This window comes from Puntigrus tetrazona, chromosome 9 (genome assembly GCF_018831695.1).
Source record: "Puntigrus tetrazona isolate hp1 chromosome 9, ASM1883169v1, whole genome shotgun sequence".
NCBI lineage: Eukaryota > Metazoa > Chordata > Actinopteri > Cypriniformes > Cyprinidae > Puntigrus > Puntigrus tetrazona.
In genome coordinates, this window is record NC_056707.1 from 4,595,447 (window position 1) to 4,608,076 (window position 12,630).

Consider the following 12,630-nt stretch of genomic DNA (forward strand, 5'->3'; position numbering starts at 1 on the left):
GCGAAAAACAGTTTGGCAGTTTAGAAAAAAACAGCACGTATGTATAGTTTAATAAAGAACGGAAAACCATTCACAAAGAGCATGGCTACTTTATTTATTTAAACACTTGACATGCAGTCAGATGGGGAAAAACCACCATAAAGCATGTTTTTGAAAAGTTGAACATCTCCACACTGATGTGCTCGTTTTCCGCCATATTTTGAACAAACCACGTAGCCGAAACGCATCTAGTGGCTTCAACATCAAAATGCATTTGGTGAGGCTAACAATTCCAATGCAACATTTCTCCATTCAAATGTGGAGATTTTTTTTTGTTCTACATTTTGACAGCCCAGTATTAACAGATATAGCTTGACTAGTAGCTGACACGGTGTGTGTGTGTGTGTGTGTGTGTGGAGTTAGGCGGCAGCTCTCATTACAGCGTGTGTACCTGCAGCTCTGCTCAGACTCTGGCTAATGGCCTTAGATCTCAGCCTCTCATTAGTCCGTGGACCTGCTGCTGGTGTAGCTGTTATTGATGAGCGAGCGCGGCGCTAGCGTTCTCTACAGCACTGCTTCTTATTACTCCATAAACAAACTGTGATCCAAAGTTAAAATTAAATTATTGATTATGCTATTCAGGACCTGCACCGCTCCTCTCTCTGCGTTTCTCTTTGCCCACGACTGCTTTAAAAAAAAAAAAACAAGCATTTATTTTAATTGGAATATCATTTAGATAGTGTAGGTGTTTGCTAAAAATACTTGCTGAGCAGTAATAATATTGTCGATTTGTTTAAATCTGCGGGCGAGGGTCATTTTACATCTCCATACGTTAATTTGTTTCTGTCTGAAGTTTTGTTTTGTTTGTTTTCGTTTCAGAGATGCGCTCCAGCGTCCATTCGGCTAATGGACAACGAGCAGTTTCAGTTCGGTGAGCTTCATTTTTCCTCAATATTAGCCTGTGGAACTTAAAACATGTTTTGAAGAGTCTTTACACAGCTCTCTTACAATGGCAGTTCATTATGGTGACAGCTGCCTTTAGAAATGAACGAAAAAGCAATAAAAATGTCAGCTTGTGTTTTTTATTATATTCAACTATTGCAAATGATGATACGTTGTTCGCACACAGATCAATATGGAAACAGCGTAAACGACACACACACACACACACACACACACACATATATACATATATAATTATATGTATTGTGGGAAAAGGGAGGAGCACATTTGCATTTAAAGAGACATCCACTAAAACAGCGTGTTTCTGCTTGCGCTCAAATTAGCCATTTTTAACATTATATAATAAATGATCTGTGGGGTATTTTGAGTTTAAACTTTACAAACACATTCTCGGGACACCGGAGACTTTCATTACATCTTGCAAAAAGGAGCTTTTAAAACAGACTTTTTGTTTTGTGATTTCAGTATCAACAACAACAAAAAAAACAGTTGTTTCAAACCTGTAGAAGTTAAGTTTAGGTATTGGGTCGGATTAGGGATGTAAAATATAGACATGCTGAATATGTGCATTAATAAACAGCCAACATGTTAGTAATAGTCAAAAAAAACAGTAAGAATTTGATCCCTATACTGACGTGTTACTTATGTATTTATATAATAATATATGTAGAGCTTTTATGATTTTCAGTGTGTTGTCATGGTTACAGTGCTGCCTCAGTCCCGTGTGGGCTGATCTCAGATCAGCGCTGCTCCAGACAATCACACAAACCTCAGGAAAGAGCAGGTAGAGAAGCAGTGTCTCGCATTTATATTGAACACTCGTGATGCAACTTCCTCCCTGCAGCCCTTCTGTCAGTCTTCAGATAACGTGTTACATGAAGTTAGAAACTAGTAATTACTTACAGAATAATTGTGGAAGCTGTGATGCTTTTTGGAAACATCTCTAGAGCAGAATTCTTTTAAAAATGTAAATAATTAGTAGTATAAAGGTAGTATATATTTTATGAATAATATAATACTGGTTTAATTAAAGTACTGGTAAAATAACACTAGTTAAAACTGTAAACATTATATGGGAAATTTAGTTTATTGAACAGTTATACAGTGGTCTTAATGTTATTGTTATATCAGTTTTACAGAAGTAACTACCGTCACAAACCTGATCGAAATCAGTATATCTTTTTTTTAATATACTGCAAGAAGCCTATTTAATATTCGTGAGCTACTGTTTCCACTGTTTAGTTAGACGGTTTCATATTTCATGTTTCAGTGTATTATAAGCTGGTTATGTCATCATATGAGCGGAAGAAGTAGAGAAACGTTGCCAGAGTCATCAGTTATAATCCCTTTCTGGCTTTAGAGACAGTAATCGGTTTTCATATTCCACTCCGCTGAGATGAATTGGAAGATTTAGCGTTTGAGAGCTTTGTTTTGGTTTTTATTACTTGTTGTTGTTGTTGTTGTTGTTGTTTTTGTGTATTCATTACATCAAGTGGTTTAATTTGGTCTGGTGTAATTTATCTCTGGAGAACCCCCCGCTCGCGCCGCCGCGTATAAAGTAAAATTGATCATTATTTTACCAGCTGAGCAGCGAGCGAAGGCACAAACACACAATCCAGGAACAATGAAAAATGGCTCTGGCAGCAATTAAGCTCACAGTGCAGCCGAGGTTTACAACGCTACATGCGGAGATGTGGGGGAATTTGTGAGGGGTTGCCAGATATATCTGGAAAAGTTCCCCCGTCTCCAGGGATCTCATTAACTCCTGTTCGGCTCTGTGTTTTCATCGACGGTGCACTTCTGAGAGGCAGAGAGATGTATTGACTCTTTAATGAAGACTCCGGTCTCTGTAATCATAATGGTTTTTGCAGCATGCACACTCTTTAAGCCCAGAAGTGTGGCTGGTTTATTTTTACGTCTGTGTCGTAATCGCAACCAGAAGAAAGGAGAGATAATGAGTGTTGTTTTAATGAGAGTTGCAGTGCGTTCAGACGGTGTAATCTGGTGTTGTAAGGGTTGGGATCCTCACAAACTAAATGTCGCTGGGGCTGACTGTGACTGATATTACTGAAAATATGTTCTGTGTAAACATTACTGCGAAGTGTGTGACCAAAATAAAGTGTGTGTCAGAATAGTCATTTTACATCAGGGTGAAGTACGTATGCTGTGCTGTAAGTTCATTTGTTGAATTTATATATTCACTAAAAAGTTTATTGTAAATTGAGGATATATATATAATTTTTTTTTTAAAATGTAATTTATACCTGTGCCACAAAGCAAAAAATTCTTGTATGAATTTACTTTTTTTTTGGAAATATGAAACTTATTCAGGATTAAAAATGGATGACTAGAAAGTTTGCAAGAGTAAAATACTGTTACTTTTAATCCATTTAATGCATGGATCCATTTTTATTTATTTTTAATATATAATAAAAATTATAATTCCATAACTGTTCTAATGGCTGTTTTAGGGTAATTCAGTAAATTACATTAATTCATAACAATTGCTTTAATTCATAAATTAGCAAATACATCTATTATTATTATTATTATTATTATTATTATTATTATTATTATTATTATGTATTTTTTAGCCTGGATGCAAAAAGATAATAAATGCAAAAAACTGAAACCAAAAAAAAGTTTTAAGTAAATAAGTCAAATTCATTTTGGAATGAGTAAAATATTATATTTAAAATGTACAGATATTTGGATTAATTCTGTTTAGGTTAGTCATGCTTGAAGCTGTTGTCAATATGTACACTATAACCGTACCTCAGATGAGATTCTGATGTTATAAAGCATCCACAAAAGAAAACTAAATTCACCAACCCATCAGATACCTTGCTTAATAACAACGTTTTAATATTCATGACTCCCGTTCAGTGTCTTAGTCATTCTTGCGTGTAAATACCGATGGCCATGCAAATGTTCACTACGGTATGAGGGACGTACCGTAGCAAAACCAGATGAGCGATACATCATCTTGGCCTAGCGCTCGGACACCGTATAACACACAGGACGTGAAAGCCGGTGTGAGAGGACACGACGAAAACCCACTCCCAGATTAGCATGCTAAGCCACGCTAGGCCACACCGCTGTGACGTGACTAGCGTGTTTGATACATTTCTCACCGCTGAATCTTGAGATTTTGCGTCCGTCCTGCGTGAGATTTTAACAGCGTTTCATATCAGAGCGGCCGCTATCGGGATGATTTACGACGAGCTCCCTGTGAAACACGCTCTCTGCGTTCTCTCTCGCTCTCTGTCTCCAGTCATTACTGAGCTATTGTTCGCACCGCTAATAAATCTGACACAAGGGCCTCTGGGAAATCCAAGGGGCAAAACTGAGGGCTGTTAGAAAACGCTACGAGAGTCTGTCGTTTCTCCTCTTTTAAAACAGAGTGCAAAAAAAATAAATTATTGTACGCTTTATACTGAGCTTTATTGACGTTTTTAATTCCCGTTTGGACAGGTCATGCGCTCAAGCCACAAGTGTCCTCCATATTCACGTCATTCCTGGACGGGTTGAAAAAATTCTACATCACAAAGGTGAGAAACATGTAACTGTGAGTCTAGATGACATTTAGGTACTCTTTGACTGCTCTCGGTAGCGGTCCGTTCTGATTGGTCAGGCACAGTACTCTGCATTTAAAGCAGGGAGCATAAAAGGTTTTATTTTATGCCCAGACGTCATCAGTCACCCACACAGCCTTGAACTGAAACATCCTTAGTGACTGCTTAAATCGGTGGATTAAATGCCGAAAAAAACAAAAACAGATTAGATATCGCCATACCTGCGCAGCTGATTGATTAAATTTTTTTTTGTATTAAATGTTTGGATTTTTTTTATAATTCTATGTTGAAACACGCAGTTGAGGCGGCATCTAATTGAATAATTTAAAAACCACTTTAAATGTTGTGTAAAAAGAGGCAATTTTTGTATGATCAAACCGCTCTGTAAAAACCTTTTATAATATAGATAATTATATCTTTTATAAAATAAGAAATACATTTACTAATAAAACGATTTACTCTCTGTGTGTCTGTTACCGAGGGGGAGATTTTGAGAAAAGTATTTGTAATTAGTGCTAAAAAAGAAGCACTTAAAGGTGTATTTAGCTTTTCACTAGTTCATTAAAAATACTTTAATAAAAAAAAAAACAGGTGTATAAAAGTGTTTTTGCATTTTTGTTTGTTTTGTTTAGTTTTTTTTTTTAGTGTGTGTGGTTTTGGATAAACACAACATGATAATATTCTGTTAAAAACATATTTTAGAGAGTATAGTTTTGCTTTGTTCTGTTTTGTTTTATTTTTATTTGGTTTGTGTTTCGTTTGTTCACCACCGGTTTGGTTTGGTTCCGTTTTGTTTCTGTTTAGATTCTTTCTTTTGTTTACTGCATCCTAATATTATTGCGTCCTGCCCAAAACGCTTCGAAACGAAATCAAAACTGCAAACGTATTTTCGAGGTCATCTAAAGCCTCTGAAGTTGGCTTGATCGGTCGCTCTGCAGTCAAAGCAAGAAATATAGCTATTGGTTTTTATCCTCCGATTTGATATTATTGCACAATTTTTATTTTTTTCCCCCCGCCCATGCAGCCTTGAAATAAGAGAAATGAAAACTAATATTAGCGGCAGAGAATGCCAAAGGCTAAAACTTTTAACTAAAAGATGGTCCCTATTATTGTTGTTATCTGCTGATCAGTTTCCTGTGGTCTAACCATGCCGCACCGCTCTCAGTTCAAAGGGTTCGACCCGCACCACCTGTGTGTCGCCACGCTGTTATTCGAAGGGGATCGTGGGAAGGTTTTGCAGCACGAGAAACAGGTTTACGACATCGCAGCCAAATTCGGGTAAGAAAGCGCTCGTTTTTGCGGCTTCTCCTAATCTTTGGAGCCAGGGTTACTGTTTCACCAGTAAGGGTCGTGACCCCTGACCTGCACTGATCTCTCTGATTGTATACAGAAGCACGAGCGTTTGTCTCGGTCTTTTCATCCTTCCTCATTCATCACGACTCTTTCAGCGGCGGTGAGGGGAAGAGGGAACGGATTGAATGATTTCTGCGTTAAAGCTTGTGTTGATTTCGAGAATATTTAATTAGAGGCTGATTGTGATGGATAGAAGGGGAATCCCAGAGCTGACCTTATCCATACACTGTGTGTGTGTGTGTGTGTGTGTGTGTGTGTGTGTGTGTGTGTGTGTGCGTGTGTTTCTCTTTCTCAACATTGACTGTGCTGATAAATGTATATTTTCCCCTGAACTTCCCAGTGACTGGTGCTCTGGCGTGTGTTTTTTAGGGGTCTGGCAGCAGGAGAGGATAACGGTCAGAGGGGTTACATGCTGACGTTCGTCATCGCTTATCTTCGGGTGTGTTATCAATCCTCGCTGATTTATCTTTTTTTGCGTCTAACCCTAAATGTGTGCGTTTTCACGGCATGGGTTCAGCACGTTTCGGTTTTTTAGGAAAGAAATGAACACTTTATTTAGTTACAAATGATTGTTACAAGATATAAATTATTAGATATTTCAAATTATTGCTGGTTAAAAATTTTTTTTTAAATGTATACTGAAAAGTAACATTTTATTTACACATTTAAAGCAGAAAATAATGTTCAGTATTATGATGATGATGATGACATTACTACCATTTATTAAGTATTGAGCACCGATAATCATAATCAAATCAGAATATTAGAGCTTGTGCATTGCATTAAACAATAAATTCAATAGCACTAAAACACATTAAATTAGATATGTTACCTGTAGAAACCCTATGTATGTAATGTAAGGCCCAATAATGTGCCACCTGTGTTCTTGTGCAGGATTTGGGAATGGACTACTATGTGATCGGAGAGTCGTTTGAGACGTCTGTGCCTTGGGACAGGTAAATGCTTCGCCATCACTTCTGCATCACGGTGCTCTTTCAGTTTGTCGCCCACTGCTGCTTTCGTTGTCTTTGTCTGAATGGTTCAGTGGAGGTGGGAACCTTTCAAGGATGCGAAGTCGAAAGAAAAACCTTGACCTCTCACAAAGTCACACAAACTTTCAGACTTCACGCGACTCTGTACAGACCGTGAACTTAAAACGGTGTGAAGTCTTCACGACTCACAGCATCCAGAGACTCGTCACTTGAAGTTGATTGAGCGAATGTTTAGAGTGAGAAGAAAGCCGATATATCTTACACGTTTTCTTTTTTTCATTTAATTTAATTATTGGCAAAAATAGTTGGGATATAAATATCATGTTCGGTCAATATGTAATACAATTACATTTTTGATTAGTAATACCGTATGCATGCTACGAACATCATTTGGACAACTTTAAAGGAGATTTCCTGAATATTTACTAGCCTCAGATTTTCTCATAATTGTATCTCAGCCAAATATTGTCCTGTCATAATAAAGCATGCATCTATGGAAATCTCATTTTTTTTAACTGTCAGATAAAAATGGAGCCTTGCGACTTTTTTTTGGTCTGCTGTCACATTTAAAAAATGTCGTCTCTTTTTCAGGGTTTTGGACTTGTGCAGGAATGTGAAGGAGAGGATTGTGAGAGAGTGTAAGGAGAGAGGAGTACAGTTCCCTCCGCTCTCCACATGCAGGTACACACACACACACACACACACGTCTCTCTGACCTTTGATTTGCTGAACCTAGCAATCAGCTGGAGTGTCATCCATATAGTATTATGCTTCATAAATTACCCACAGGACCGCAATATTGGTCGCAACTTAAAGAGAATTATAAAAATGTAGTTTGATGCTGTTATGTGTTGATTAATTACCGTGATCATTCTGACTTCACCTTTACCGTCACACACACAGAAAGAGAGGGAGATCGGGGCTGAAGTGCATTTTTCAGTCATTCATTTCCTGTCTTTCGCTATCCAGCTGTGTGTGACATGATTGATGCGGCCATTTAACCTTTGCAGAACCAGATAACGCAAGCTCACGGCCCTGAAACTTTCACTGTCTCAAAGTCAAGGGTCACAAAGGCAGGATCTGGATGGAAAGCTCGCCAGTGCCTCCCTCTCTCTTTTTGAGGCTCTCTGGAAGGGGAAAAAGAACGTTAAGATAACCAATTATAGAAACATCGAACTCTACTGGTCCTTATCACACATCAGTGGGAAAAGATGTGTATATTAACATAAAATGAGACATTTCTATATAATTCATGATTTTTGACTTCCTCGGTCAAAAAACAAAATCGTAGTGGCAGAAAGATACACTACAGATATGCCATCTAGGATTTATGGCAAACCGGTGTCATAAGTGAATTTATTTTGCATTCTTTTTGTATACTATTAAAGGAGAAAGGCAATAAATCTCTCCAGCTGATATCTAATTTAATAATAATAATAATGTAACTAACTATATTTGTCCGGCATCTGATCATCAACTTGAATAGATTTTGTGTACTGGAAGTTCACTTGGTATTTTTAATAAAGCGTTACATTAAAAATAATTTCTGCATCTAACCGCACTGAAATATAATGTTGTTGCTTGATACATCCACACCACTAGATGTCGGTATAGGAAAATCATCTGAGCGCAACTTAAAGAACTTCCCGGAGGAACCTGAAAGCATTGTACCTTGACTTTTTTTTTTTTTAAATCTTTGTTTTCCTTTTTCTAGAGTAACACAGACGTATGATGCAGGTGCTTGTGTGTATTTCTATTTTGCCTTTAATTACCGGGGTCTGAGCGATCCAGTTCACGTCTATGAACAAGTGGAGGTACGTACAGTAAGAAAGAGAAGAGAAGTTACATGTAAATGTGTTTCTGGATTTGTTTTAAAGCATCGTAATGCGCTGTTTCTTAAAAGTAGTCGTTTAAATCTTAGTTCAGATTCTGCTTATGGATTCTTAGATTTTTATAGATTCCCAGTTTCAGTTCCAATGCGGTTCAAAAAAGTCAAACCTTTAGATATCAAATATTTTTTTTTATTTCTTTATTGGCAAAACATGGGAGTGTTTTACTTGTTTCATTAATGAAGAATATGTGTTTTTGAATGAATCTATTGAATGAATGATTCAAAAACATTTTCGATTGGGAGTTGATTTGGTGGAACTGAAATTGGAATTGAAATTGATTTTCGCCCCCCGACCCCCTAGTAAATATTGACAATTTCTTTGTTGTTGTTTTTTTTTTGCCTTTTTTATGTAGCATGCAGCCCGGGAGGAGATTCTAGCCAACGGAGGAAGTCTGTCTCACCACCATGGAGGTGAATTTCACCTTACATCTGAAATAAATGAATACATTCCCTCACTCTGATCTCCACCGGACACAACACATACAGTACTCGGTGTCTAGAATTGCAGAGTTTGGGTCAGTGGTTTGTCCTGGTTTATTGGATCTGAAACACATGACTTATCAACATTACCATCCGCCTGCTGCTAGCTAAACATCACCACACTCATTAATCACACACACACACACACACACACACACACACTGTAGCCTACATGAGGTCAAGTGCTGTGTGGACTGTTAAAGGCAGAGTTCACTCAGAGATTACAGATCTGTCGTTGTTTCTTGACCATTTTGTTGTTCCAAAAACCTGAATGACTTTGATCTTCTTCTGTGGAACACAAAACAGCATTCAGAAAGATTAATAATTGAAAAACACGAGTTTCAGGCTTCAAAAGGACATTAGGTTCCAAAAATGTATCAAAAAGTAAGATCTTTTTCGTGTCGCAACCGAATCAGTGAGTTGTGAACTGGACCAATCGTTGTTATTATTCAGTAAGGATGTTATTTCTTTATAAAGTGAAAATTAATAATGCATACACCTGATTATATAGCTGATATTTTAAACTTTCTTGACTTTGATCTAAAAGGAAGAAAGCCGTGCTGTTATTGTGTGTGTGTGTGTGTGTGTGTGTGTGTGTGTGTGTGTGGTGGGGGAGCGCTCTGTAATTGTGATTAATAGCGGTACTGTGGTACTATCTGCCTGCCGACAGGCCCTTTTGTCTACACACAATCACAGCATGACAAATGAAGTGTGTGTGCGTGTATCTGGAAAAACAGATGTAGTCTGGGCTTGCGAGGTGGGAGGGCGCAGGAGAGAAAGGCACAGTTTACTAACCTGTGTTTACCGCGGGTCAGAGCTGTGAAAGCAAGCGAGCACGTTTGCCAGACTTCCAGTCGCTTAAAACACAAGCGCACACAGTCTCTTTGTTACACGCTGGCCATGTGTGCACACATCTAAACTAACAGAAAGACGCCCTTTGCACTTTTAAAAGGACGTCATTAAACAGTTAAAATAGATTTGCTGCTCAGCTAAAGATACAGGGTTAAAGAGAAGCCATGCAAAGAAAGAAACGATCAGAAGTAATGCGTTTAGGTTTTTTAATGATTTGGTCAAACCAATCTGCAAAGCATTTGTCAGTCACCTGACTTCTAGCTTTGGGAGGTGGCTGACGTTCACACTGAACGCTGTGATTTAGTTAAAACGCCTATCCCTAGCAAACAGAACTAAGCATTTATTTCACTAAAGAAAATGAAAAGATCAGCGAATCAGTTATAAAGCTGTTCATTGAATTGAACGGTCCAAACAAAGGTAGCATACAAACTGTAGGTTTCTGATAATATTTTAATAATAATAATAATAATAATAAAGCACTTTGCAATATGAGGAGAGCTTTTTTTTTTTTTTTAATGCAATTATAAATCTAATTAATCACTGAATCATTTACTTTAAGCAGGTCAATGAAATCTCCTTACAAACCTATAGTAATCTTATCAAACTGAACTTACTGTAATTTTTTTGTAAAAAATAATGCTCAGATGAATCAGTATATTGTTTTTATTTTTTTTTATTTTAGTCAGCTAGTTATGTTCATTGAAACACTCCAACAAAACAAACCTTGCGAACTACAAAAAAAAGAGCTTTTGAATCAAAGTAATGAATCAAATCAGTGAATCATTTGTGTCAAGTGGTTCATTGAATCGAACCGTCCAAACAAACAAGATCTAACTAAACATTTATTTCACTACAAAAATTAGGGATTCCTATTTCATGAAAGTGATGGCTCAAAAAATCAGCGAGTTCTCTTCTTTTTACTTCAGTCATTTATTTCTTTTTGTTTCGTGACCCGGATCATATGAATTGTCGTTGGACTTCAAAGCAGGAGTTCTGCATTGTGCCTTCGTTGAAATTATGCAACGAACCTAACAAACAAAACTAATACAAAAATGTATTACTAAAAAAGAGGGCCATTAATGATTCAAAGAAGTAAGTCCTTTTTGTAACTGGTTCATCGAATCAGACTGTCCAAACAAACCTAGCAATACTAAATTTATTCCACTACAAAAAGTAGGGCTTGCTATATTATGAAATTCATGTTTATAGTTAATTGAATCCGTGAATCATTTGTGATCTGTGAAATGAATCGAAACGAACCGATTCACTAAAATGAATAAAACTTTCTAGCTCGCTCGCTTAACAACAATCTTCACCGCCGCCAAACATCACTAGTAGTAGTATGTTTCAGATTAATGCAACGGCTCCAAAGTGTGGCTTTTTTATTTTCTGGTGCCGTGACCCGGATCAGAAGAGTTCTTGTTGGACCTCGCAGCGGGAGTTTTGTTTTTCGGGTTGTTTGTTTGGCACCACGCAAACATGCCTGAGGCTTTCTTCCGAGCCGGATCTCGGAGCACAGCGTGCGTAAACGCTCGCCCGAGGACGGCGTGGGAGTGCGAGCAGCGTGCGTGTGTTTGTGCAGGTGACGGGACAAACGAGTGCATCGGCCTCAAACACACTCGCGCCGCTTCTGCTTCATTCGGCCGTTATCGAACACACACACACACACACCTATGCTTTTGTCTCCGGCTGGAGCTGGAGTTTTTTTGCATGTCTCAGCTGTGCGAAAGTGGTTACGAGAGATGAATAGTGACAGGGTAGTGATGGAAAGAGAGCGCAGGAACATGGGCCGACGGCGAGATGATAGATGTGTAAATTATCTCCGTGATGGAGGCAATGATGCAGTCATGCCTCCTTCTGTTTCTGTCTGCCGCCCAGCAGAGGCACAAAGACACCACTGGGGGGTTTGAGGAGGGGCCCCTCCTGATTGGCTTGCCGTGCGTTCGGTGGGCCGGCGTCCGTTCTTTCGAGCGAGGTGACTGGCTCGGTCGCCGCAAGACCTGTTTGCATATGTATGAGAGAGTCCTAGGTTGGGGTGTTGCCAATAGTGAGCTGGCCTTGCCCTAAGCCCCGCCCCCTTCTCAAACAGTAACGTATGACGACGAGATGCCTTCTGCTAGCTTATCAATCATATTAAGAGTGTGACACTCGGGGGACAGCAAGCTTCCTTAAACTGCTGCTCTCACCAACAACATGCCGCGTGGTGTTTATGTGAACCGAACACTCAAAGTTGTTTTAATGATCTTGGAAATGAATCATAACAGTATTGTATTATATTATATTTCGCGGACATTGGTTTCATTTTTATTATCTAATAAATGTTTTTTTTATTTAATTTAGTTGTATTGAAACATGCTTTAAAGGTGTGAATTAAATTTAGGTAATGTAAACTACATTTTACTTATTCTAACAAACCAAGTTTAAATTTAAAAAAACAACAACAACAATTACATAATAATGATGTACAACACCAGCAATGTCAATAAAGATTAATTATAGTGATATATATATATATATATATATATATATATATATATATATATAT

At 37.9% G+C, this 12,630-nt stretch overlaps 1 protein-coding gene across 1 annotated transcript in view; it reads left to right on the forward strand.

Annotated features, from left to right (window-relative positions):
- Positions 1–12,630, forward strand: part of agps (alkylglycerone phosphate synthase) — a 34,797-nt gene that overhangs the window by 19,265 nt on the left and 2,902 nt on the right. The window contains exons 12-19 of the mRNA XM_043249604.1: positions 859–910; positions 4,417–4,493; positions 5,683–5,795; positions 6,240–6,309; positions 6,765–6,826; positions 7,454–7,543; positions 8,577–8,676; positions 9,107–9,164. Coding sequence (XP_043105539.1) covers positions 859–910; positions 4,417–4,493; positions 5,683–5,795; positions 6,240–6,309; positions 6,765–6,826; positions 7,454–7,543; positions 8,577–8,676; positions 9,107–9,164 — 622 coding nt within the window. The remainder of the gene's footprint in view (positions 1–858; positions 911–4,416; positions 4,494–5,682; positions 5,796–6,239; positions 6,310–6,764; positions 6,827–7,453; positions 7,544–8,576; positions 8,677–9,106; positions 9,165–12,630) is intronic.